Below are 27174 nucleotides of genomic sequence, written 5' to 3'. Positions count from 1 at the left end.
GAGTGGGGAAAAGAAAGAGGGAAAGAAAAACAGCGGAGAAGAGGGACGGGGATAAAGGGCAAAAACCAAAAAAAGCAAACAGACAAAAAATACAAATATCAATCACCTGTTGAGAAAGAAAAAAAGAGAAAACAAGCAGAAGAAAAAAAAGAGCAACATATATGGGAATATGACAGTAAATACTAAATATTAAACATCATTGTGCAGCACATAAGATCAACAGAACACAGTGTGCTTTGAGGTAGGAGCCAAAAAGGGTGTAGTTTGTGGGTGTGATCACCCGTGTGTACACCTGTGAGCATGGACGCGCTTGTTTTTTTTGTTTTTTTTTAAAGGTTCCTTCATGTAATGATCTGCTAGAGGTGTGTGGGGGGGGGGGGGGGGGGGGGGGGGCCACAGCCCCGTCCTCCAGGGCATGAAGCAGGTATGGAGGAGATCAAAACTCCAGACATCCAGAGGCCCCCAGAACACAAGAGACCAAGGAAGACCAACAGAGGGGCAGCCGCGCCACTGTCCCAGTAAGAGCTGAGGAGAGTCCCAGATGAGGGCTCACTCAGCAGCCGCGGAGCAGAAGCCAGGGGGGGTTGCAGTGACGCGCCCGTGAGCTCCGCCGGCAGCCAGCCGTGCCTGAGTGACCGAGCCCCAGGCCGAGAGGACGAGGGCACCCCACCCCCGAAGTGGCCCGAGCGAGCCCCAGGCTCCAGGCCCCGATAAGCGGCCGCCAAGGAGTGAGCCGGTGTGTACCTGGACGCCCATCCCCGGACACAAAGAACCACCAACGCACCGATGTCTGAGGGAGTCCGCCACTGGCAGGGGAAGTGGTGGTAGGGGGAGATAGGCCTCCAAACCTTGGAGGGCCTGAGATGTCCCCAGAGAGGTGGCGCCTGACACCCAACCTGACATATAGACACAGACATACAGGCACACACAGACACAAACATCCATTCCCACCCTCATGCTCTCATATACACTTACTCCACACTCAACCAACGTGGAGACAGACATAAAGAGACGCTGTACACACGATCACACTCCCCAAGCGTACTCTACGAACCGGGTCTAGGTGCCCTTGCCCCTGGAGGGGGGAACTGCACCCAGACCCAGGTGGTGTTCCCCTTTTCCCTGCGGTGGGGAGAGGCAGACCGCCCCGACTCAGCAGCAGCAGGGAGGCCCCACACTCCAGACCGCAGTCGGACGGCCAACTCCTCCTCCTAGCCCCCCCGCTCCAGCAGGTCGCAGAGAATGGGGGTGGGAGAAGACTCCAAACCTCCCTCCACCCGCTCATTGTAGTGTTGATGCATGTGTGTTCTAAGGTGCCTTTAAAACCCAGGAGGACATGGAGCTACCTGCCAGAGAGCAGCAGGTAAGCGCATAGTCCCTCCTGCTAGCCCTCAATGTCTACGTGTACTTAAAATTGAGAGGTGGGCAACGACGCCAGGGGTGAGGTGTACACCCTGATGGTACTTTGGATTCCGTGTAGCGTGCCCACCCCCAAGATCTTATATGTATGTGTAATGAGAGTGTGAGTAATGTGAATGTCTAAGTTGTGGGATAAAATTGAGGCTTCTGGCTAACTTGTGGTGCTGTTGTTGTCAGACTTAAACACAGTTTCTTATTGTTTCTTCATCCTTGTGTCTCGTTTCCAAACATGAACTTCAATATCTGGCTTCTGGACGTCTTTAATAAAGAATAAAGTTGCTTCTTCATAAAGACTCTTTATGAAGAAGCAACTGGTGAATCATTGTGCCCAATAACATTTGCAGCAGCTTGGTCCTTGGTGCAATGACACGATTTCGCCACCAGGGGGCGGGAATTATGCAGTTCTGAGTTCGACTATCACTTCCACCTCTTCTTATAGTCAATTAAGAGCTTTTTTATGTGATGGCATGAAGTTGGCTGTAATGTGAGTTGAAAGGTCTTTGTGTTGATATTGTTACAGTATCACTTTGATCACAAACTACACCCCCGTCGAACTAAAACAACACAAACTTCAATAAATAGTGCGACGGGTGAAATAGAGACATACAATGATCTATGTAAACTACAAAACATACCTCGCTGGCTGACCTCCGCTTTGAGGCAGAAATGAGCACTTTACAGATACTTTTAAGAACATTTGAACTTGCTCTGACTTAAATTGGCCTCTACTGCTTCAACTTGCCTTGCTCATACATCCACATGGGCATGCATCTCACTCAGGTGCACCAGCAGAACTAACATGCAGTACAATAGTTCATGCATGAGAATTTCCACAATAAATGACCTAATGACGTATAAAATATGCGTAGTATAAAACAAAATACATTAATTAAAAGTATGGCAGTGAAAATGAGAGAAATTCACTAGAATAGAAGCTCGGGAGCACGAAGGAAAGGCGCAGGCTTCAGGGAGCGCAACCGGGAGTCTCAATAGAGGTTTGCAGGTGGAGAAGTGGCAACAGGGGAGGTGGGGTGAGGCGGCTGGGTTCCGAGAGCGAGGAATCGGCGGGATGCAATGACGGTGACTGAGGGCAGGCAGGTGAGTTGGTGGAGTGATTCAGTGGAAAACTCCCACAGTTTCCTCCTGTTATGATAATATAGCAGGATGATTTATGCCGTGAGAGTTGAGACTCGGGTGTGAAATGTATGGTTTTCAGGGTTTTTATCGTTAACTCGGTTCCTCTGGGTCTTTCCCGTGTTGTAGTTGTGCGTCTTATTTTGAAAGAAATGTTTCCCCGTTATAGCGACCAGAGAGCAGGATGTTACTCTCAATGTTGTTGTCAGGAGGACGCTGCTGATGAAGTTACACAGTTACACAATGAATTCTCGTTTATTATTATATTTACAAAATACCAGGTTTTTTTGTCTTGGTCGTATCATTTTATTTTGTTGTATTTATCCGCCACATCTTAACAGCTGGTCCGTGAAAATATTGCCTGAAATTAAACCGTCCGTGAAAGGTTGGCGACTGCTGATTTAAACCCGCTCTAATAGATAATCATGCCTGTTCTGAAAATGCTGACCTATTGCCAGCAGGTGTGTGGGCGTGGTATGTATGTGGTGCACGCTGCATAGAAGTTGTGGATGTTTTGTCTGCTTAATCCTACTTTTTTGTCCATTTTGAGGTCACACTACGGCAATACTGACACGGAGAAGTGGGATCAGGACAGGCGCAGAGAAAACATGGGGACAGAGACTGAACACAGAACAGGGACCATCAAAATAAAACAGGAAGCATAACGACAGGCACCGAGACACAGTTCTGACACTGAGCAGAGGGAACACGGCGTGCAGGGACAGGAGTCACATGAGACACGAGTGATAATATTAATCAAAAGAAAAACACCGAGTCATCACATACAGGACCGTGATAAAAACATTGTTTTCCTTTGAGTAATAAACTTAAACGGAACTGCAAAATGACCTTTTCTGTCTCATTCTAGTGGAACAAACCTGTGTGGCTTGTTGGTGTTTCTACTCATTACTCATCTTGAGTAGAATTGCCGAGGCGGCGTTGTTGCTGGAAGCCGTGGAAGCCGTGGAAGCCGTGGAAGCTGTGCTGTGTCACGGATGGTCTCAGAACTCAGAGCAGGCTGCTGGCAGCGATCCAATCACAGCAGCCGATTCATAAAAGTGTCAGAGCGCTTCTTTGATGTGTCACATCCGCATATTTCTATCATCGCTGGGGAAACTTTCAGACTCAATATATGACTGACTGCATAGTAGATCTATAAAAATAAGCGTTTTATGAAAATGCTGAATGAAAAAAAAACTTCCTTGGAAGAGATCAACGTTCAGTTTGCTGTTGAAGATTAATATACTATATTATTATTACTATACACAAAGTGTCTTTGAATGGCAGAGGTGTGCGTGCATGTGTGTGCATAATAATAATGTAATAATGTGTATGTGTTAGTCCCCATAGGGAAATAGTTCCTCTGCATTTAACCCATTCACCCAGTGAAGCAGTGGGCAGCCACCAATGCAGCGCCCGGGGAGCAGTGTGTAGGGACGGTACCTTGCTCAGGGGTACCACAGGGTAGCCGTTCAATGGAGTTGAACCCCCGACCTTCCGATCATGGGGCCACCACTCTACCTACTGAGCTATCCCTGCCCTATGTGCGCTTGAAGCCATTTATAGTTCACTTGTTTGTGGTGAGCAGCAGAACAAACAAGCGCGAGTTTAAATTTTGGACGTTTAGCTGTGATTGAGTTTTACAGCTTTTCCCACTGATTAAAACCTCCTTAATGCCAGTCATACAGCACAAAGTAATTAAGTAAGAAACAACTAACCTGTTGAAAATCAGAGCCCCGGTACCCGGGGAGAACATCTGGTTTAATGGGATGTGTTAGAGCCAATCTGTAGAGAAATATTTTTGATACTGTTTCAGTTATTGTTACATGTTTAATTTTGTATGATATGTTGTTAGAGAATAAATGCTGCGTGTTTAATTTGTGTCGGGTAAGAAAACATTACAGCGCATGTGTTGTAGCAGGTTAGAGTGAGCCAGGACGGCAATGGAAGTGTGCGCTGTAGCAGCAAATAGTTTTTTGACCGTGACATCTTTTGTTTGTATGTACGAGTCAGAAATAAATCTGAACAGCTCACATTAAGAAGTGGAAGAATTATTTTTTCGAAGCTTGGGACAGAAATTCGCCACTGCATAAAAGTCAAAAAACTAGCGAGTAACGGAGGAATGTTTTCCGCGGTGGAGCCACCGACTGAGACATAGAAAAGTCACCGGATCGTCGGCATAAGGACGCCTACATACAACAACACGGCGAACAGCTAAGTAAAAGGTGTTTTGTCAGATGCATCTTACCTGTGGAAGTAGCATAAAGGAGTTTGTGCAGTACACCACCCGACAGCTGTGCCGAAGAAAATCATTACGGCTTAGCGGTGTTATATGATTACAATGGCGGACGACATTAATGACAGTGTGGGTGTAGTTACGCGTGATGGCAGCCAGAGGGCGATGACAGACAAAGGTCTGGAGTTCAAACTGCATCAGCTCACAAAGGTGAGAAGAGGCAAATTAGGACAAGTGACAGCACAAGAAGATGAAACTGAGCGACTTTTGAGCCATGAAATTCTGCCGGCTGTAAATGATGTGAGAGAGGCACTGAAAGTTTACAAGAAGTTGTATGAAGAGTTTCAAGAATGCAATTATGCAGTGTTGCTGTGTATTAAAGATGAGGAGGAAAAGGAGGCTGACCAACAACTTTGGTTTCAGCCAATGTCAGAACGATGTTTGCAGTTCATTAATAGAGTTAATACATGGATTGAAATACAAACATGTGATCAAGAGATAACTCCCATGGACAGTGCATCCAGAGTGTCAAAAACATCTAGAGTGTCAAACAAGTCTAAAGTATCCAACACGTCAACGGTGTCGACAGCATCGTCGGAGCGCGTCAAGGAAGAAGCTAACAGAGCAGCTCTGATGGCACGAGCAGCGTCTCTGAAAGAAAAACAGGCTCTAGAGTTAAAAGAAGCAGAAATTAAAGCTGCAAAGGAAAGACTGGAAATTGAAACAGCCATTGCAGTGTCTACTGCCAAAGTGAAAGTGTATGAGGAATGTGAAGGGGTTAAGTCTCAAGTGAGTGAAACCAGACTTACGGTAATGCCACGTCGTGACCTCCTGAAGATGAATAACGAAAATGGTCATGGCAACGTAAAACACACACCAGGGAAGCCAACAGAGATAGAGAGGTCTGCCTCTTGGAGGAATCCTGGTGATCCAAGTACTGCAGCAGGGGCCATGCCTAAGACACATAGAACTCCACTGCAGGGGCCGAGCCAACGCCAAGATGGTGTCTCACTTCAGGAGACCAGACCAAGTGAGCTTTATCAAGTTATGCAGAAACAGGCAGATATCACAGAGATGCTTGTAAAGAACCAACAGCTGGCTCGGTTACCACAAAGGGATGTGCCAGTGTTCCACGGAGATCCTTTGGAATACAGGTCGTTTATGAGGGCATTCATGCACGCTATTGACACCAGAGCTGATAGCAATTCAGACAAGCTATATTTTCTGGAGCAGTATACTCGAGGCGAGCCTCGTGATCTTGTGAGGAGTTGTCAGCATATGCCTGAACATCGGGGGTATGAAAGGGCTTTGCAGCTGCTTCAAGATAAATATGGAAATGAGTTACAGATTGCTGGCACGCTAATTGAGAAGGCATCGAAGTGGCCACAAATTAAGGCTGAAGATGGAAAGGCGTTGAGCGCATTCTCTGTATTCCTGGTGAGCTGTCGTAATGCTATGGAGGATGTGGACTATATGGAAGAGATGGACAACCCTGCAACTATGAGGGTCATCATTTCCAAGTTGCCATTTAAAATAAGAGAGCGCTGGAGAGTCCATGCATATGATATCCAGGAGCGGCGCTGCAACAGAGCAAGATTCACAGAGCTGGTGGCCTTCGTTGAACGCCAAGCAAAGATCATGTCCGACCCACTCTTTGGCGATCTTGAAACAGCAGTGTCAGACAAGGTTATAAAAAAGCCACAGCAAGGAAATAAGTTGAAGAAAGACATTAGACATGGGAGCAGCTTTGCTATCAAGGTTAACCAAGGTTCAGAAATGGACAAAAGAAGCAGAGTGAGTAAGAACCAGAGTGACCTTTCACTCAACTGCGCCTTCACAAGACCTTGCATGTTCTGTGGGAAACTTCATACACTGCAAGAGTGTTACAAGATTAGAGAGGAGACTCATAAGGATAGAGTGGACTACTTGAAGAAAAACGGACTTTGCTTTGGATGCCTGCTAAAGGGTCACATGAGCAGAGATTGCAAAAAGAAGATGGTGTGCGAGGTTTGTTCACTCAAGCATCCAAGTTTGTTGCACTTCTCAAGTTATGAGGAAGAGAAGCCTCCCGATGAGGTCAATATGGGTAGCACTGCTAAAGGCCCAGCAGGGTTGTCTGAAGAAAAGGAGACAAGTGCCTGTACTGGGGCTGGAGGCAGCTGCGTGCTTGCCATTGTACCTGTAAGGGTGAAGTCCTGCAAGAGTGACAAGGCTGTGGAGGTTTACGCTTTCATTGACCCAGGTAGCTCTGCATCGTTCTGCACCAAAGCCTTGGCAAGGCAGCTGAAGGTGCAAGGCAGACGAACCGAGCTAACGTTGAGGACCATTAATTCCAAAAGTCGAGAGGAGAGTTATGTGCTCACAGAATTGGAAGTCAGCAGTCTGGCAGACAACAACTTTATCGCACTGTCAAAGGTCTTCACACAGAAAAGTATTCCTGTTTCCAGAGAGAACATCCCACTCCAGAAAGAGGTTGACAAGTGGCCGTACCTACGCGAAGTGAGGTTGCCTCATATTGAGGCTGAAGTGGAGCTTCTCATTGGAACTAAAGAATACACCATATTGGAGCCATGGAAGGTGATCCCAAGTGAGGACAATGGTCCATATGCCGTAAAGACAGCACTTGGATGGATTCTGAATGGACCACTCAGAGAAACCGATACTGCAGCCAATGATGTATAACCATGTGCTATTGTGAACAGAATAGCCATCGACAACGTGGAACAACTGCTTGTACGACAGTATAACCACGACTTTCCAGAGCGTCACTGTGATGATAAAGCAGGAATGTCTCAAGAGGACCACCACTTTATGGAGTCTGTGTCAAGCTCTACTCGTCTCACTGATGGACACTATTCCATAAGTCTTCCTACGAAGAAGTCGTGCGTTCAGATGCCGAACAATCGAAGTGCAGTGTTACAGCGTGCACTGAGCCTTCAGCGCAAGCTGAAGAGGAATCCTGCACTCCATGAAGAATACACTGCCTTCATGAGTGACATGTTGAGCAAGGGATATGCCGTTGAGGTTCCAACAACACAGTTAAACCGCAAGGATGGAAAACAGTGGTATATTCCCCACCATGGGGTATACCATCCACAAAAAAAGAAGCTGAGGGTGGTCTTTGACTGCGCTGCCAGCTACCAAGGAGTTTCACTGAATAGTGAACTTCTACAAGGGCCAGATTTAACAAACTCATTGATCGGAGTGCTGACACGGTTCAGGCAAGAGTCTATAGCCTTTACAGCAGATATTGAAGCAATGTACCATCAGGTGTGTGTCCCGGATGACGATGCTGACCTGCAGCGCTTTCTGTGGTGGCCAGCAGGGGACCTCAATCGAGACATTGCTGAGTACAGGATGATGGTGCATATCTTCGGTGCGACTTCTTCTCCCAGTTGTGCCAACTATGCACTGCGAAGAACAGCAGAGGAGAACCGCAGCAAATCATCACCTGAAGCTGTAAGCACAGTTCTGGAAAATTTTTATGTTGACGACTGCTTGAAGTCTGTTGCCACGGAAACTCAAGGTATGGAGTTATACACAGACCTCACTGAATTGTGTTCTGGTGGAGGATTTCACCTAACGAAATGGACAAGCAACAGTCGTGCCTTGCTCTCATTCATCCCTGAGCATGAGAGAGCCAAAGATGTCAGAGACCTGAACTTGAACCATGACCTGCTGCCTATGGAACGTGCTTTAGGAGTTCTATGGTGCCCTGAGTCTGACGCATTCAAGTTCAGGATTAACATCAAAGAAAGACCTGTGACGAGACGTGGAATACTTTCCGTCACCAGCTCCATCTACGACCCACTGGGATTCCTTTCCCCAGGAACTCTCCCTGCAAAAGTGATCTTGCAGCAGTTATGCAGGGAGGGTCTTGCTTGGGATGATGAGATCCCAGAACAGCTCAGTCATAAGTGGAACAAGTGGTTACAAGAGCTGTGCCAGCTGTCAGAGGTAACCGTACCCAGGTGTGTGAGACCATTGGACTTCGGTCCTGTCGCAACAGCACAGCTCCACCATTTTTCTGATGGGAGCGAAAGTGGATATGGAACAGCATCATACTTGAGGATGACCAGCAATGACGGACGGGTTCACTGTACGTTAATGATGGGAAAATCCCGTGTGGCGCCCCTGAAGCAAACCACTATTCCGCGAATAGAGTTGACTGCAGCTATGGTTGCTGCAAAGACAGACAAAATGTTAAGAACGGAGCTTCAGATGAATCTTCTTGAATCTACATTCTGGACTGACAGCACAACTGTGTTGAAGTATATTGAAAATGAAAACCTTCGCTTCAAGACATTCGTGGCCAATCGCGTTGCGGTCATTAGAGAGCTAACAAATCCCCAGCAGTGGAGGTACGTTGGTACAGCAATCAATCCAGCTGATTGTGCATCCAGAGGGCTTGCACCATCTAAGCTCATGAAGAATCTAAGCTGGTTCCACGGCCCAGCTTTCCTGAAAACCCCAGAAAGACAGTGGCCAGAAAGACCTGACAAGGAAAGGATTGATAAAGATGACAGCGAAGTGAGGCATGCAACCATGGTACATCTCACAAATGCAGCTGAGAATGTTCACACGTTGAACAAGCTGATCAATCACTATTCCAGCTGGCATTGAGTGAAGAGAGCTGTGGCATGGATGATCAAACTCAAAGACTTACTGCTACGACGATGTGAAAAAAGGAAAGAGACGTACGTTAAACAGAAAGAACAAGACAACGAATCAATGCAGACAACACTTACCCTGAAAGATCTGGTGCAAGCTGAGACAGAGATCATCAAGTTCTGTCAAAGTCAACAATTCCAAGAAGAGATCACCATGTTAAAGAAAGGCAAGTGTGTGACAAAGACTAGTCACTTGAGGAAACTTGATCCCGTGATGCAGGACGGAGTTTTGAGAGTTGGTGGTCGCCTCGCAGCTGCTGGGATGCCAGAACATGTGAAGCACCCAGTCATTATCCCAAAGGGCTCACATATCACCACACTGATCTTGCAGGATATACATGAGAAGATTGGGCACTGTGGAAGACTGTATATGCTTTCACGGCTGCGACAGAAGTATTGGATTCCATCCGCTAACTCAGAAGTGAGGAAGTTTCTGTCAAGGTGCGTAATCTGCAGGAAAACTAGAGGCAAACCACTGGAACAGAAGATGGCAGATTTGCCAGAGGATAGGCTTCTACCTGATGAACCCCCCTTTTCTAATGTTGGGGTGGATTACTTTGGACCGTTTAATGTGAAGCATGGCCACAGCACAGTAAAAAGGTATGGTGTGGTGTTTACCTGCCTTACAACAAGAGCAGTGCACATTGAAATCGCGCACACTTTGGACACTGATTCATGTCTGAACGCCATCAGACGCTTTGTGTGTAGAAGAGGTCAGGTATCTGTCATGCGTTCAGATAATGGCACCAACCTAGTTGCTGCTGAACGGGAGTTACGCGAAGCCATTCAAGAGTGGAATCAGTCAAAGATTCTAGATTGTCTCATGCAAAAGGGAATCCAGTGGGTATTTAACCCACCCGCTGGTTCTCACTTTGGAGGGATATGGGAAAGGCAGATCAGAACCGTGAGGAAGGTCCTGAGGTCTATACTGAAGGAACAGTTGGTCAATGATGAAGGTTTACTGACACTAATGTGTGAAGTGGAGTCAGTACTAAATGACAGACCGCTGACTACAGTAACAGATGATCCAACAGACCTGGAACCACTGACGCCTAACCACTTGCTACTAATGAAGAAAAAGCCGGGTTTGCCTCCTGGACTTTTCAGAAAGGAAGACTCATACTCCCGCCGCCGTTGGAAGCAAGTGCAATATCTTGCTGACTTGTTTTGGAAGAGGTGGGTGCGCGAGTATTTGCCTATGCTTCAAGAGCGTCAAAAGTGGACTCAGGTCAGAAGAAATGTAACTGTGGGGGACATTGTAATGGTGGTCGACGAGTCAGCGCCAAGAAGCTCGTGGATGTTGGGGAGAGTTCTTCGTGTCATTCCAGATGCTAAGGGTCTGGTGCGGCGTGTGATCATCAAGACAAAGACTAACACCTTAGAAAGACCCATTGACAAGCTATGCTTGATCTGTGAGAATGTCATGTAACTTGGAATGAGAAAATACAGTATATGTTCTGATCGGTTACAGGTTTTGTGAAAGATAATTTGAATGACCATGTGTGATACAGGAAGTGTTAATGTTATTTGGCTCTTTTGTAAGTGTTCGCTAATTGTCAGTCTTCACGCCCTCCAATTAGGGGGCTGGAAATGTTAGAGCCAATCTGTAGAGAAATATTTTTGATACTGTTTCAGTTATTGTTACATGTTTAATTTTGTATGATATGTTGTTAGAGAATAAATGCTGCGTGTTTAATTTGTGTCGGGTAAGAAAACATTACAGCGCATGTGTTGTAGCAGGTTAGAGTGAGCCAGGACGGCAATGGAAGTGTGCGCTGTAGCAGCAAATAGTTTTTTGACCGTGACATCTTTTGTTTGTATGTACGAGTCAGAAATAAATCTGAACAGCTCACATTAAGAAGTGGAAGAATTATTTTTTCGAAGCTTGGGACAGAAATTCGCCACTACAGGATGTATCGCCACATCTGCTATTTAAATACAGATACGTGTGTTGTCCACAGAAACATCAGCATCTCAGCTAAAAGCCCACAAAACCATTTCAACAACCACCAAACGATTAGCAAGCAGGTAAACAGATTCCTTTAAAACATGTAAACACAAAGTGGACACGGACACGCCGTCTGTGCTGAAAGCCCACATCTGAGATTCGGAAGCTGCAGGTTTCATCACTCCAACCGAAACTCACCGAACCAGCAACAAAACACATTTGAGAACATCGTCATGAATTCCCTTTTGCTTTGGCTGTTTTACTTCCACTGTGATAAAATCGCCCTTCTGGGCAGCTCTCTGTGTTAAACTATTCCAAGTATTAAAATGCTTTTTACGATCCCAGGAAAAAAAATAAAATGATAAGAGCCAAAAAGCTCAAACCTCGGCTCTGCACTGGCTTCAAACACTGGACACCATACTGGGCGTCCTCTAAAAATCGCCATGTTTGCTTGCCTGGCTATCACTGAGTGAGGGGTGGGGCACACCCTGGACAGGTAGGGCTGCAGGTAGGCTTGACTTTGGGCTGATATTGGCCTTACTTCAGCTGTCAGCTTGGCTTAGAATCTGGCTTTTGGTTTTGGACCTGCTTGAAACTATAAACTGTTGTGGTGCAATAAGACTGTAATTCGGATGCCCCTCCCCCTGAATAATTGATTCCATGTGTTTGTTCACCACTGTCAGCAAAGCCCTGTGATTTTTCTAAATATTTGAGTGTCTCTTCGGACTCTGAGGTCTGAGGAGCGGAGCGAGATTCAAACATAGACTAGTTCCATCAGAGCACCCCTAAAAACAACCATTAATAGTATTAACAATAACATGTTACAATAACACTCTGGCACAGCTGGCGGAGCCCACGGGCACGCCACTGCAGCCCCGTCTGGCTTCTGCTCCGTGGCTGCTGGCTGACTCCTCGTCTGGGGCTCTCCTCAGCTTCCCAGGTGGGTGGCACAGATGCCCCTCCGGTGGTCCTCCTTGGGCTCTCGCACTCCTTGGGCCTGGATCTCCTCCATGCATGCTTCATGCCCTGGGGGACAGGGCTGTGGCTCCCTACACCCTCCAGCACACAGGTGTCGAACTCCAGGCCTCGGGGGCTGAGTTTTTGCCTCGGGTTTGATAACTACAGGCTCCGCCCTAAAACGGTGGATTAGATTGAAATCTCTGATTATTCCCTCTGAATTATTCTTAGACACTACAGTAGGTCATCCAACACATTAGGTGGCTTTGGAACGTAACATTGTGACGTTTTCCAGTTGAATCATTAATATTAATTACAAGGCACGCGTGACAGTATGATTGGAAACTGAGCCCCCCTAAAAGTTTGGACCCGCCCCTGGATTCAAATATTAAAGCAATTCTACATTTTCTGCATCAGCAGCTGAACACACGAACACTGCAGTGATGCACAGTGTGGGTTCCTGTGGTGGCTCCACCCCATCTTTCCAGGTATGACCAGCGTCCGATAGAAGCTTCAGCAGTGGATGGGTCTGGAGATGTGACCACTAACTAAGGAACAGGGAAACAAGATTAAACACAAGGACTAAATCACAAAAACAAGGTACATGAAGACCTAGTTACCACCAGAACGTAGCTGACAAACTGGTGGAGAGTGGAGGACAGCGCTGGCCTCAAGAACCTTCTGCTGATTAACCGTGGATGGAACTCAGGTGAGACACCAGGGACTAAAATAAGTGCATGAAAGTCCTTCAGACTTTTTTACTGTGCGGAGTTTGTCCTGTGTTCGATTAGACACACAGGACATAATAACATGTATGTTATTATGAATGTAAATATATTTTATTAAAACAACATTAGCACAGTTACACACGGTCTTCTCTGCCTCATCAGAGAAACATCCACAGCTCAGCTGCATTTCTAATCTTATGACCTCTTACTGACCAATGGGAGCACTTTGAACTGCATGTGGCGCTCTGACCGCACGCTCATACAGCAGGTCACATGGCCAGCATAGAATCAAACCAACGCGTGAGTCTTTAGACTGTGGAGGGAAACCTGCAGGCGCAGGGAGAACATGCAAAACTTACACTGAAAGGCCCCGGCTCGGTTCGAGGTCACGGCTGACAGAGGTAGCACAGACACGGCGTGAATACACTTTCATCGTCTCAACTTTCACCAGAACTGCCATTTCCCTTCAGCTGACCCACACTGGTGAATCTAAACCCCCCGCCCTGTAGGGTTCCTATGAAGGGGGAGTCACTGCTGAAGCCTCTGCTGGACGTTAGAGGAACTGCAGGTTTTGGCACTTCAGCGTGTACCTCATAGCCCCAGAGCTCACTCCGTGTGAATGAGATGGAGTTACAGGTTTGAGTCCAGAAGCATTGAGGTGCTCAGAGATCCAGCAGCAGCAGCGGTGATGTTTTTAACCCAGAGAACAAGTTCAGCACCAGCTGAACAACTGGCTGCTGTTCACACTGGATCAAACTGTGATGTTTCACTGGTGCAGAAGAGCAGACTGCACCATCTGGTTGTGTGTTTGAAAGGCATGCAGCACTGCTGCGCTTCATTCCTGGAAGAGCTGCATTCACAGTTTGCACATCAGCATGTAAAGCACACTCTTATCTGAAGGTCTAATCAGGTGAACAGCAGGTGACACAGGTGTGCAGGCAGCATTCCTATGATAGTGCAGCCTGCTGAGCCTGAACTGTAGCGTGCGAGTAGCGTGTCGGGAATCCACCTCAGGATCATTCAGATAAAGGTCACATCTGATAGATATGGAAAAGACGGGTTAATGTAGACACGCTGAATATTTTACAGAAACACAACTCGCATACATCTTGAATTTATTTGGAGCTGGAATTGTACGCCTTTCTTTTCTTTAAAAAAAAATACAGAAAGAAAATGAAAAAAAAAATCAAAGTAAAACATAAGGAGAACAGAATAGTCATAATTAATATGGTAACATATTCAAAAAGGAGTAGGAAGAAGCTAAACTTATCCAAGTCCATCACCTTCTTCCATTTGTACTAATAATCATCACTTTTTCCTTCCTGTCTGTGCCTTATCCAATCAGGACTCAGATTCACGCTCGAGTGTCCGGGCAAGGTGAGAGCAGTGGGAGTAGCAGGAGATCCAATCCAGAGTTCCAAGGGAGTCCAGGAGGAGAACGATGGTTACAGATGAGCTTTCCAGGTATGACCAGCGTCTGATAGAAGCTTCAAGACACTCTCTTGTACCATGACATACACACACACACACACACACAGATAAACACACACGCACACACACACACACACACACACAGATAAACTGACCGTCTCTAAGTTTAGCTGCAGCACACAACCTCAGGGGTGAAAGATGTTTTCTTGGGATTGCCTCTAAACATGTCTCACTTTACAAAGCTGTTTACAGGTCTCGGTCCTCATTCTGGTCCCGGTCCTGGTCCTGGTCCTGGTCCCGGTCCCGGTCCTGGTCCCGGTGCCTGTCTGATGGAAGTGACTTAAACTTGGTGCCTACTGAACCTTTAAGCAGTGAATCTCGATGGTTTTTGGGTTTCTTCGTTGATTCCCACTCACCTCAGCCAAGGACATTATGGTTTTTGTAGCGTTTGAGTGTCTGTAAACATGATAGGTGGAAAAGCTTTCAGTGGATCCTGATCAGACTTTGACCTCTGACCTTTGCCCTTTTAGATCAAAGGGATAATAATGCTATTAGAACCTGTTTCTCACTGCCGTGGTTCGTACTGACAGCTTACGAGCATGATGTTAGCTGAGTAAGAAAGCCTCACCGTTGTCCCTCAGTATCAGCTGATTTCCCGCCTGCTCCTGTCACGCTGTGTCGCGTTGCTGCTCGCTGCAGGTTTCCTTTTCCTTTTTCTTTGTGTGAGGTCTTCCTGTTCTTGGTGTTCCTGTGGTTTCCTGGCTGGCGTTGGCTGTTTTCATGTCCAGTCTGTTTTTGGACTTTATCATTATAATTTTTTGCTTCCACTTAATCTTTTTTTTTGTCGTTTTATTTTTTGCTTGGCTGGCTGATTAAAGATTAGTCCTGTGGACTGAGTGAGATCAAAATCAAAATAAAAAAGGCCTCATATTCTTAATCATGTCTCCATTATGTGATTTTGTAATCATCCGTGAACTATGTGAAAGTCCACTCTGCTGTCAGTCATGAGAGTCCGTTCACCCCGCTGAACCGGCCCTGCACTCTGACAACATGCCCCGCCCCCCACGGTATGTTGTTATGACTCTCAGACAGGTTTGTTCTATCCTGACATCTGATCTAACCCTGTTTGTCACGCTAACAAAGCCGTGGGCCTATAAGAAGCTCCGCGAAGCCGGTCTCCTGTGCCGACGGGTCCAGCAGACGCAGCATGGGTAAGTGTCTGCGCTCATTGGTAAAAATCTGAGAAATAAATCTATAAACTGCTGAGCGTCCTGTGGGCAGACCGTGTGCATCCACACAGCTCCCAAACAAACCTCAGGTTTATGTCTTTCTTTATATTTCCAAGTATTTGTAATTTTTTTCATAAAGTTTGCTCTCAGAACTGTAAAAACAGTGACCTCAAAGTAAGAAAGATTTTCAGGTTTGGATAATGGATCACTGCAGGAATGTGAAATAGCGTAATGAATTAATACACCCCACACTGGGTGTTCTCCAGAGGTGTGGACTCGAGTCACATGACTTGGACTCGAGTCAGACTCGAGTCATTAATTTTATGACTTTAGACTTGACTTGAAAAAATGTTCTAAGACTTGTGACTTGACTTGGACTTTTACACCAATGACTTGGGACTTGAATTGGACTTGAACCGGTTTACTTGAAAAGACTTGATATTTTACCCCAAATATAAAATTTAACACGCATATTATATAGAGATTGAAAATGTGACGTCATTCACGGGTAGAACCGCAAAGGATTCTGGGAACTCGTGGCAAGCGGTACTAGCGCACGCAGGCTTTCAATTAAAATCAGTTACACAGCGATAAAAAGAAACACAAAAATGTCAAGAAGCTGTTGTATTATTAACTGCAATAGCCGGTCGCATGACAGCCACGGGAAGCCGACGGGTAAAGAGATCGGTTGTTATCGGATTACGTCGTTGAAGAGAAATTGTTCAGCCATGTTTCCAAAGTAACAAAGACGCGACGGGTGGCCTGGATTGCAGCCATTCAAAGATCAAATATAACGTCCCAGAACCCTCCAGCTCACAGGTTAATCTGCTCCAAGCATTTCCACACAGGTCAGTCTGCTGTTGTAGTTAATGCGTCATTTTTCTTAACATAATTGGTGATATAGGTTACAAGCAAGTCTGGCGCTGAACAGAAATGGTCGCGCTATGCTCCTTTGTTTATTGTGCATAAATAGTGAATTGTCCTGACACAATATTGCGTTTCGCTTCTGTTATTATGGTACATTGACAAAAACATATACTTTTATTCACAGGATAAAACAGTTGTTTTGTATCACTAATTGTCCAGTACGATTACAGCATACAATATTGTTGTCACTGCTACATTTCTGTGATGGGTACCAGAAATTATTTCCACTACTGACTAATTACCGTTGAGCTCAAAGGTCCTATTAATAAACTGTTAAGGAATGTGTATTTATGACGACAATTTGTGAGACTGGTAAACTTATGATACGTACGATGGTCTTTCGTTCTACACGGTGCATTTCAAGGTCCTGCACCCATCCGGCGGTAAACTGTACCTGGGCTTGTTGCAGTGACCGGAAGTTACTAAACTTCATGAGTGTATGCACTCACTCCAAGAACCGTATGATTATAAATATGCATATAAATATGCTACGATGAGATAGCTGACTTCATCTAACTAGCAAATGTTGTCCAGGCTACGTTGGTGATACAGTTTTTTTTAATATGTATGATATTTTTGTCATGCGATTTTAAGGCCGGTCCTACAACCGCATCCAAGAATAACATGCAGCTTATCTCAGAACTGTCGGTGAAAATTATTCTTGGAGCTAGGTTTAATTGAGCTGCATTTTAAAGAGGTGCAATTTCACAATTTGTGTATATTTTCTAAGTTCACTATTTTGTCATGTGTTGAGAAAAACACAGATTTTAAAATTACATGGTCTAATATTTACATTTAGCATAACTGCAACATGCTTTTTTCGTGTGTTTTTTTTAAAGACTGGAAAGGACTTGAAATTCAAAATTCCAGACTTGTGACTTGACTCGGACTTTTACACCAGTGACTTGAGACTCGACTCTGACTTGCCTGACATTACTTGAGACTTGACTTGAGACTTGAGGATAAAGACTTGAGACTTACTTGAGACTTGCAAAACAATGACTTGGTCCCACCTCTGGTGTTCTCACATTTGCTTATTGGTTAAAGTGGAAGGAAAAACTAAACTGGAGGCTTCCTGTTTCTTTTTTATTCTCTCGGACTTCTGAAGCTGTGCATGAAATAAAAAAATAAGCTAAAAACAAAACAAAGGAATGTGTTTTTGTTCTTACATCCAGATGGACCAGGAGGAATTTATAATAACAGAAAGCACTGTGAAATCCTGCGGTCAGCCTGCTGTGACTTTAACGTTTCTAGTTTCACCTTCTGAAGGTTATTTACAGGATTTTCTGCTTCCTGTCTTTTGTATTTAGAAACACTATTTAAAGCTCGATTGTGTCGGACGAGCTGTACGTCTGTGTTTACTGTTAAAGAGGAAATGTTTCTGATAAACATCCAGATTTAAATTTGAACTCTTTTCATTTTTTTCACTAGTTTGTTCCAGTTTTCATATTTTGAGCAACACGACAAAGAAAGTCATCAAACTTGATTTCAAGGTTTAACAGCTCTGTGTGTGTGTGTGTGTGTGTGTGTGTGTGTGTGTGTGTCTCTGTGTGTCTGTGTGTGTGTGTGTGTGTGTGTGTGTGTGTGTGTGTGTGTCTGTGTGTGTCTGTCTGTCTCTGTGTGTCTGTCTGTGTGTCTGTGTGTGTGTGTGTCTGTGTGTCTGTGTGTGTGTGTGTGTGTGTGTGTGTCTGTGTGTGTGTGTGTGTGTGTGTCTGTGTGTGTGTGTGTGTGTGTGTGTGTGTGTGTGTGTGTGTGTGTGTGTCTGTCTGTCTGTGTGTGTGTGTGTGTCTCTGTGTGTCTGTCTGTGTGTCTGTGTGTGTGTGTGTCTGTGTGTGTCTGTCTGTCTGTGTGTGTGTGTGTGTCTCTGTGTGTCTGTCTGTGTGTGTGTCTGTGTGTCTGTGTGTGTCTGTCTGTGTGTGTGTCTGTGTGTCTGTGTGTGTCTGTGTGTGTGTGTGTGTCTGTGTGTGTGTGTGTGTGTCTGTGTGTGTGTGTGTCTGTGTGTGTGTCTGTGTGTGTGTGTCTGTGTGTGTGTGTGTGTGTGTGTGTGTGTGTGTGTGTGTGTGTCAGCTCAGAAGACAGCTCTGATCGTTTACGCCCACCAGAGTCCGGCTTCGTTCAACGCGGCGGCTCGAGACGTGGCGCTGCAGGAGCTGAAGCTGCAGGGATACGAGGTTGTCGTGTCTGACCTGTACGCCATGAACTTCAAAGCCAGTGCCACGCGGGATGACATCATCGGTGACCCCCCCCCCCCCACACGGGGAACACACACACACACACATTATTGCTTGTTTCATCATCAGTGCTTTACAGTTTTTTTCACCGTTTTTTTTTTAAATCAGAGCAGAGTGCAGGAGCTCATCATATTTGTACATTTAAACTTTATGACTTCAGATGCTGCGAGACAGAGATGACTGCAGGCGTGTCTCTCTGAGCTCACGTTGCATCTGTCAGTCAGTTTTTGGCCTTTTTTGTGCTTCGTCTGCATTCATCTGACATATTTATTCTTTGTTGTTTTGTGTCTTTGGGCACGTTTTGAGCCGAGCTTCATCTTTCTCATTGTCAGCAAATCCTGGCAAAACACCAACTCGAGCTTTAATGCTGCTCTCTGTGTGTCTCTCAGTTTGTGGCCCATCACCTCACCTTTAAATCCTCACCTTCAAATCTGTGTAAATATTTAAAGTGAATGAAACATACCTTGGTCTGATTCGCAGGCTAATCATTTCTTTGTCTGCTGTAGTCTGCTCTTTGATGCTGTAGTGCTCAGACGGGGCATGCTCTGAGCTGAAATGCCCCTCAGCTCCACATGGTGACACAACTTCTGTGTGCAGTGGACACCAAAGAGGAAGCTGAAACTTTAAGACACGTCTCCCGGTGAAAAACAGCTCCTGTGCGCCCTGAACTATCATCAGAACTTTTAATGATTGGACTGATGGATGAAGGCATGCCACGTGACTCTTGCTAACCTTGCCTTCATCACCTCATCAAACACTTTGAAGCTACCCAACAAACAGCTCTGCTGCCTCAGCTTTGCACTCAGACCTTAGATGCTGACCTGAAGGGATGTTTCAGGGACTATGTGAGATTTGCCTTTTTCCAGCCGCTACAGCTTTTGTTATAGTTTCTACAGAAAGTTTTTAAAAAATGCTGCTGATCAGTTTTTTGCACACTGGACTATCTCCCCTCACAAGCATCACACTTGTTAATAAATTATGGCCTTTGATGGGTATCAGTGAAATAACTCTCAGCTTAAGTCAAAGGTTTGTTTTATATAGAAAGGGTGCCTCTGGGTTGAAAACACCCAATTAAAGTGAACCGATAAAACCTCCCAGTGAGATTCTGACTGAGCGTGTTGTGTTCAGGTGATGTGAGGAACTCTGAGCATTTCCAGTACGGAGAAGAGACCCTGCACGCCGGGATGGAGGGCCGTCTCAGCGAAGACATCGTAGCTGAGCAGCGCAAAGTAACAGAGGCCGAGCTCATCATCTTCCAGGTCAGAGGTCACTAAAAGCTGCAGTTATTGAGTGTCACAACTTCCCATTTCATGATGAGTAACCTCTCCATCGTGCCCACGAACACAAGTGAGCCCACATCCTGGATTATCCTGAGAATACAGAGATCGGTTCCATTTTTAATGGTTTGTAATGTTCAGCTTCTGTGTTCTAAATTCAACAAGCTCCTTAAATCGCCCTGCTCATCGGGAATGTTGTTGTTCTTCTGAAAGATTATTCCTGAGGCGGATTCATGAAAGGTCAGAATATTTAAAGTGAAGCAGAACACAGACTAATAAAACCACCATCTGAGCAACATGAAGTAAAGTGGTTTTAGAAATAAATTTAGATTTAAATAGGATTTAGATTTTCAGGGTGATAAAATTCATCTTCCTCAGTAGCTGTCGTATCTCTATTGCAAGTAAAATTCTCCAAACCTGGAGCTCCGCCTTCTCGGACGGTCTGTTAGTACAGTGACCTCACAGCAGCCATATTTTTGGTCACATGAGGTCATTGAAAATACTCCATAAGGCTCCAACAGAACAATTATTCGGTATTCAGAATACATTTACCTTGTTGAAATAAAGGGATTACACGGCGGTATTTTCCTGTTTCATTTTGTCGCGGGTCAGGACTGTTTGGGTTTTGTTTGACAGCTATGTTGTTGTTCCAGGCAGCAGCGTTACGGTTGCCATGGTTACAGGGTGACGCTCTCTCTGCCACTGTGTGTTTCCTGGGTGAGAGAGGCCTTGTTGTTGTTGTTGTGCTAAGCTAACAGGCAGAATGCTACAGGCTCTAAAGAATGCAGCATCATGGGCAGTGTAGTCCGTGCTGCAGGGAGAATGGACTGCCATACCCGTGATGTGTCTGTGAGCGAGGAGGGAGAAAAATGAAAAGTACGAGCTGTCACGGAGCAGAAACGGGAGCTGGAAGCATGTAAATATAATAATAACCACTGCAGCCAAAAAGAGAGCCTGACGAGCCCAGTTGTAAGTAAGCTGTTAAGACTCGACTGTACACTGTGTTCCTGTTTTCCTCCGAAACAATAAGTTTTGTTGCAGCAGCCTTTCAACGCCTCTCTCTGTGTCTCGCTAGCAAACTTGACCCAGACAACAAAGTAAAGTTAGTTTTCGGCTACGAGCCCGACATGAACCCGACGTATTAGCCAGAGGTCCCTTTACTACGGTTCAGTGCCGCGGACCTTCAGTAATAGTAATAAATCACATTCATGTAGTTGTAAACTGCTTGATAATATATTAAGTTGTGGTGGACCACTAGAGGGCTCCACTCACACCCAGTGTTGAGGAAGTGTGTTGCTGTGTTTTGTGGCGCGATGTGTTCAGTTGATTTTGGAGAGGAATAAAGAAGGAGTGAGAACTGAGAGCTCTGTGTCGTCCATGCTTACCTCCACCACAAAGTAATCCAAAGTATTCAGAATACGTTACAAAATACATTTTGGGGCATGTATTCTGTAATCTGTAGTGGAATACATTTTAAAAGTAACCTTCCCAACACTGGTTATAGAAACATTCTTCCATGTACAGAGACCAGCTACCAGGCTGTAAACATGTTTGTTTCTGTTGTAAAGTTTGGAAGTCTATGGGGACTGACTCACTTCTGCCTCTGCTGGACATTAGGGGAACTGCAGCTTTTAGTACAGGCATGTTTGCGTCTTTGGAAATGCTTGATGTAAAAGAGTGTTGAACTAGAAAATGACTGAGAATAATAAAACTCTGAATGGTATTAATAACAACATTATTTTTTCCTTCTGTAGTTTCCTTTGTACTGGTTCAGTTTTCCCGCCGTCATGAAGGGCTGGATAGACAGAGTGCTGTCACAGGGCTTCGCTTTCTCCCTGGAAAAGATGTACGATAACGGGATATTCAAGGTACGTTCCAGCAGAGAACACCAAATCATTAGAAGGATGCAACAAATAACACAACCAACTCCATTAATATCAGTCTGGATTTATCGATTTAACCTACATTTAAGTGGGACAGTCAGGTGATGCGCTCATGTTTCAGAGATGAAAAGCAAAAGACAAGAAAGGAATTTCTGTACATATGTTTGAAAATTATTGGAAAACTTGATGTTGATAAAATAAAGAGCTTTTCTTTGTGGACGTGTTTTGGTCTGGTTATCCAACTGTATGTTATATTTCCTCTAAGGATAAAAAAGCCATGTTGTCGTTCACGACCGCAGCAGCTCCGACGATGTTTCAGCCTGACGGCATCAACGGGGACATCAACGTCACCCTGTGGCCTCTGCAGGTGAGACACCCGAGAAATAAACTCAAAACAAAGACCAAGAATTCACAACTTACTACAAGCATAGTAAATTATATAATTAATCGGCATGCACAACTATGCAGTAAGATCCAGTAAGATGAGAAGTCAAAACATTAAGGCAACATCGTGAACCAGAACACACAAAACAGAAAGTTCTTAGGAGGAAAATCAAAGACTCAGTGATGCTGCAACAAATCAAACAAAAGAATTCAAAACTTCAAACAGCAGAAGAGTAACAAAAACTCAGAGGATCCACTGTAATCCTAATCTCACATACAGAAACCTGTTGGAGGCAGATTAATGGGAATCGATCATAGCTGTGATGTTCCTGTTGGAGACAGATGTTGTTTTCATTCCTGAGTTATTAAATGTCACAATTTTATCAAATCCACTGGAGCCTCTCAGTCACACATGGATGTGGTACAGCATCAGGGAGACGGGCCTGGCCCTCAAAGCTCATTTTTTTCAATGTGTATGGTTATCGTAGTGAAGGCCCATATTTTATCCCAGAGGATTATCTTATTCTGATCCTAACAAGCTGCAGCACAAACAAAGGCACAAATGTGATTCAGTGTCTCGGCTGATAAAACTGTGATAAACCACTGAAGCTCCTCCAGTGTTTCAAAGCTGACTTTGTCCTCATCCGTTGGCCCATTTACCGCCGTTATCAGCTGATACAAACAGACATGCACCCTCCTCCTCTGACAGGCAGGCTCGTGGAGCTGAACAGAAATAATTTGTTGACTGCTGAGGGGCCAGGGTACGATAAAGGAACGCCTCTAATTCATGCAAAGCTACAGTAGGAAAGTCCAAGGAAAAAAATATGAAGCTTTAACTGAGCATCAGGAGTCTTTGAAAAGCAGCAACACTGCTGATGTGGGTGTGATTACATAAAAAGGAGATAAGAGCCAGTCACCGAGCTGCTGGTACAGTGGGGCAAAAAAGTATTTAGTCAGCCACCGATTGTGCAAGTTCCCCCACTTAAAATGATGACAGAGGTCAGTAATTTGCACCAGAGGTACACTTCAACTGTGAGAGACAGAATGTGAAAAAAAATCCATGAATCCACATGGTAGGATTTGTAAAGAATTTATTGGTAAATCAGGGTGGAAAATAAGTATTTGGTCACCTCAAACAAGGAAAATCTCTGGCTCTCACAGACCTGTAACGTCTTCTGTAAGAAGCTTTTCTGTCCCCCACTCGTTACCTGTATGAATGGCACCTGTTTGAACTCATCATCTGTATAAAAGACACCTGTCCACAGCCTCAAACAGTCAGACTCCAAACTCCGCCATGGCCAAGACCAAAGAGCTTTCGAAGGACACCAGGAAAAGTATTGTAGACCTGCACCAGACTGGGAAGAGTGAATCTACAATAGGCAAGCAGCTTGGTGTGAAAAAATCAACTGTGGGAGCAATCATCAGAAAATGGAAGACATACAAGACCACTGATAATCTCCTCGATCTGGGGCTCCACGCAAGATCTCATCCCGTGGGGTCAAAATGATCATGAGAACGGTGAGCAAAGATCCCAGAACCACACGGGGGGACCTGGTGAATGACCTGCAGAGAGCTGGGACCAAAGTAACAAAGGTCACCATCAGTAACACACTACAACGGCAGGGAATCAAATCCCGCAGTGCCAGACGTGTTCCGCTGCTGAAGCCAGTGCATGTCCAGGCCCGTCTGAAGTTTGCCAGAGAGCACATGGATGATACAGCAGAGGATTGGGAGAATGTCATGTGGTCAGATGAAACCAAAGTAGAACTTTTTGGTATAAACTCAACTCGTCGTGTTTGGAGGAAGAAGAATACTGAGTTGCATCCCAAGAACACCATACCTACTGTGAAGCATGGGGGTGGAAACATCATGCTATGGGGCTGTTTTTCTGCCAAGGGGACAGGACGACTGATCCGTGTTAAGGACAGAATGAATGGGGCCATGTATCGTGAGATTTTGAGCCAAAACCTCCTTCCATCAGTGAGAACTTTGAAGATGAAGCGAGGCTGGGTCTTCCAACACGACAATGATCCAAAACACACCGCCCGGGCAACAAAGGAGTGGCTCCGTAAGAAGCATTTGAAAGTCCTGGAGTGGCCTAGCCAGTCTCCAGACCTCAACCCCATAGAAAATCTGTGGCGGGAGTTGAAAGTCCGTGTTGCTCGGCGACAGCCCCAAAACATCACTGCTCTCGAGAAGATCTGCATGGAGGAATGGGCCAAAATACCAGCTACTGTGTGTGCAAACCTGGTAAAGACCTATAGTAAACGTTTGACCTCTGTTATTGCCAACAAAGGTTATGTTACAAAGTATTGAGTTGTATTTTTGTTATTGACCAAATACTTATTTTCCACCCTGATTTACCAATAAATTCTTTACAAATCCTACCATGTGGATTCATGGATTTTTTTTTTTTTCACATTCTGTCTCTCACAGTTGAAGTGTACCTCTGGTGCAAATTACTGACCTCTGTCATCATTTTAGGTGGGGGAACTTGCACAATCGGTGGCTGACTAAATACTTTTTTGCCCCACTGTACCACCAGCAGTTCAAAGTTCTTTTGGGACTTTTGTTTCTCTCTTTTTATCAAATAACAGAAGCTGAAGGTAAACATATAAACAAAACTGACTCAAAGCAGGAACCCAGAAAACAGAAAATCCATGAAGTGAATGAGAACAAACATCAGATGATAAGTCTGGGAAGCCAACAGCTGACGGTTAATGATTGGAGTGAAAACAGCTAGGTAACAAGAAACAGGTGAAAATAATCAAGGAAATAAAGAGCTACCAAAATAAAACAGGAAATGACTGAGCACAGAGACAAAACCCTAACACAATTAAAGTTGATAAAGAAGGGCATAAGACGGAAAGCTACACAAATAACACATAACAAACCCAAAGATGAATGCTTGTGGAATCATCTTCCTCCCTTCTGTCTGCTCTTGTTTCTTCCAGAATGGGATTCTGCACTTCTGTGGATTTCAGGTTCTGGCTCCTCAGATTTTCTGGAGTCCGGCTCACAGTCCCCCAGCTGCACGAGCCGCGATGCTCGAGGGGTGGCGGACTCGACTCAAAGGACTACTTGCAGAAAATCCTTTGACCTTTGCCCGCTGTGAGCTCTTTGACCTCAGCTTTCAGGGAGGATTCTTACTTCGGCCGGAAGTGAAGGAGGAACTAGCGACGCAGCCTCTCGGCATCTCCACAGGACACCACCTGGGGAAGCCGCTGCCGCCCGATAACCAGACCAGAGCGGCCACAGCGGAAGACGAACGAGGCAACGGGAAGAAGGCGTGTGGCTCCATTCGTACAGTGTAATTCACGCGTGGTTTTAGACACGTTTACTGAAGTTTGAATAAAACTTTGTATTAAAGCACTTACTTTGGTGCTGGAGCATTTCTCTTTTTAGAATATCTGAACAAAGAAAAGCTTTTACTCTAAAACAAATTCTGTCGTCATAAACATGAAGCAATACATTTGATGAAAGTGTAACTGAAATGTATGAAATAAAAGTTTTATGTATTCCAAAAAAACATCAAAGAAATTATGCTTGATGTAAAGTGAATGTATCCTAATCAAATAAAGTTTATTTCACCAGATTTCATTAAACGTAACATTTTAAGTTGCACCCACCTGCTTTTATACAACTGAATTACTTAATGCCAGCTTTTTAAATATATTGTTTTAGTGAGTCAGCTTTTGGAAAGGTTTTTAAAAATCCCAGAAGTATTCATGCCTTTGGTTTTTATTTATTTTGTAAAACAGGAATGTCAAACATAAAGTCCGTGGGCTGAATGGGTATAGAAAAGACGCCATACCCAGGGCATAAGTTATTGACCTTTTATTTGTATTTTCAGTTTTTTACAAATTATTTTACTGACAAAGACCTTGCCACAGCCAGTAACAGATAGAAAAACAGAACAATTTTTTTTTTTAAATAAATTTAAATTATTATTTTCTTCTTTAAATATAAACTTTTAGTTAGTCCAAAATTCAGGACAGTCTTGGCAAAAAGCTACCAGAGCTTTTTCTGTATGTCCATGATGTAAAATGAGTTGGACCCCCCTGTTATGTAAGGTTCAGGACAGATTAGTTCTATGTTACTCGAATAAAATGAGAAGAGAGGAAAAAAAGCAATGACACGTTTCTGATTGCAACACCTCCAGAAGCAGAATTAGCAAGGCCATGGGTTTGTAGTTGGAGGCTGTGCTCTGGATCTCTCCTTTCAAAGCAAAACAGGAAGATAGATATTTATTCATTTTATCTTAATATCAATTAATTATTGTAGAAGTCTTAGCCCTGCCACGACATCATAAAACATTCTTAATACTCAGCATTTGTTAACGAAAGTAATGGTTGCATTTAGGGGATTCAAACTGCGCATGTCTGTGGGGACAACGCTGTAATGCTGGTTGTGTTTACGTTGTAGCGAGGAGAAATACGTATGACTGCGCATCACTACGGGGGGAACAGTGCATAAACTACCATGTGAAATGTTAATATCGGCTTATGCATACAGTGAAATGGAAACATTTAATCTTACTTAGGTCTTATGTGGTTATTAGCCTAGTTATGATGCATTTCGCCATTGCTTGTTCGTTATTATTACGTTTACAGAGAGAAAGAGTCGATGTTTCCGTCTTTCTCTCCCCCCTTTACATGGCGGAATGGTAGGGGCCTTGGTGACGTCACGGGCTGGGCGGGGCTCAGCAGGCTGATCGTGA

The 27174-nt window shown here is 44.7% G+C and overlaps 1 protein-coding gene and 1 long non-coding RNA gene across 3 annotated transcripts; one reads left to right on the top strand and one right to left on the bottom strand.

The window, feature by feature from the left end:
- Positions 1 to 12956: 12956 nt before the first annotated feature.
- nqo1 (NAD(P)H dehydrogenase, quinone 1) lies at positions 12957 to 26135 on the top strand. The gene is made up of 9 exons (XM_086290818.1): positions 12957 to 13073; positions 14438 to 14556; positions 14766 to 15590; positions 15667 to 15734; positions 18747 to 18914; positions 20039 to 20169; positions 21942 to 22055; positions 22336 to 22437; positions 25409 to 26135. Exons 3-9 carry the CDS (start codon positions 15574 to 15576, stop codon positions 25766 to 25768), a joined length of 960 nt encoding a protein of 319 aa, XP_086146944.1. The 5' UTR covers positions 12957 to 13073; positions 14438 to 14556; positions 14766 to 15573; the 3' UTR covers positions 25769 to 26135.
- On the bottom strand, positions 14223 to 15617 carry LOC147338476 (uncharacterized). 2 transcript variants are annotated; one of them, XR_015128978.1, is made up of 4 exons: positions 15152 to 15617; positions 14940 to 14979; positions 14757 to 14849; positions 14223 to 14593 (listed from the first exon to the last, which is right to left on the bottom strand). It is a non-coding gene; the product is annotated as an uncharacterized LOC147338476 (long non-coding RNA). The 2 variants fall into 2 exon arrangements; XR_015128976.1 differs by having other exon boundaries at positions 14757 to 14979.
- Positions 26136 to 27174: the final 1039 nt, after the last annotated feature.

Source organism: Aulonocara sp. 'chitande type north' Nkhata Bay, linkage group LG1 (assembly GCF_057382095.1).
Source record: "Aulonocara sp. 'chitande type north' Nkhata Bay isolate Kocher_YH1m ecotype deep benthic linkage group LG1, A_spYH_male_GT1.1, whole genome shotgun sequence".
Classification (NCBI taxonomy): domain Eukaryota; kingdom Metazoa; phylum Chordata; class Actinopteri; order Cichliformes; family Cichlidae; genus Aulonocara; species Aulonocara sp. 'chitande type north' Nkhata Bay.
The sequence above is the reverse complement of the archived record's forward strand: the minus strand, read 5'-3'. Positions and strand labels throughout refer to the sequence as shown.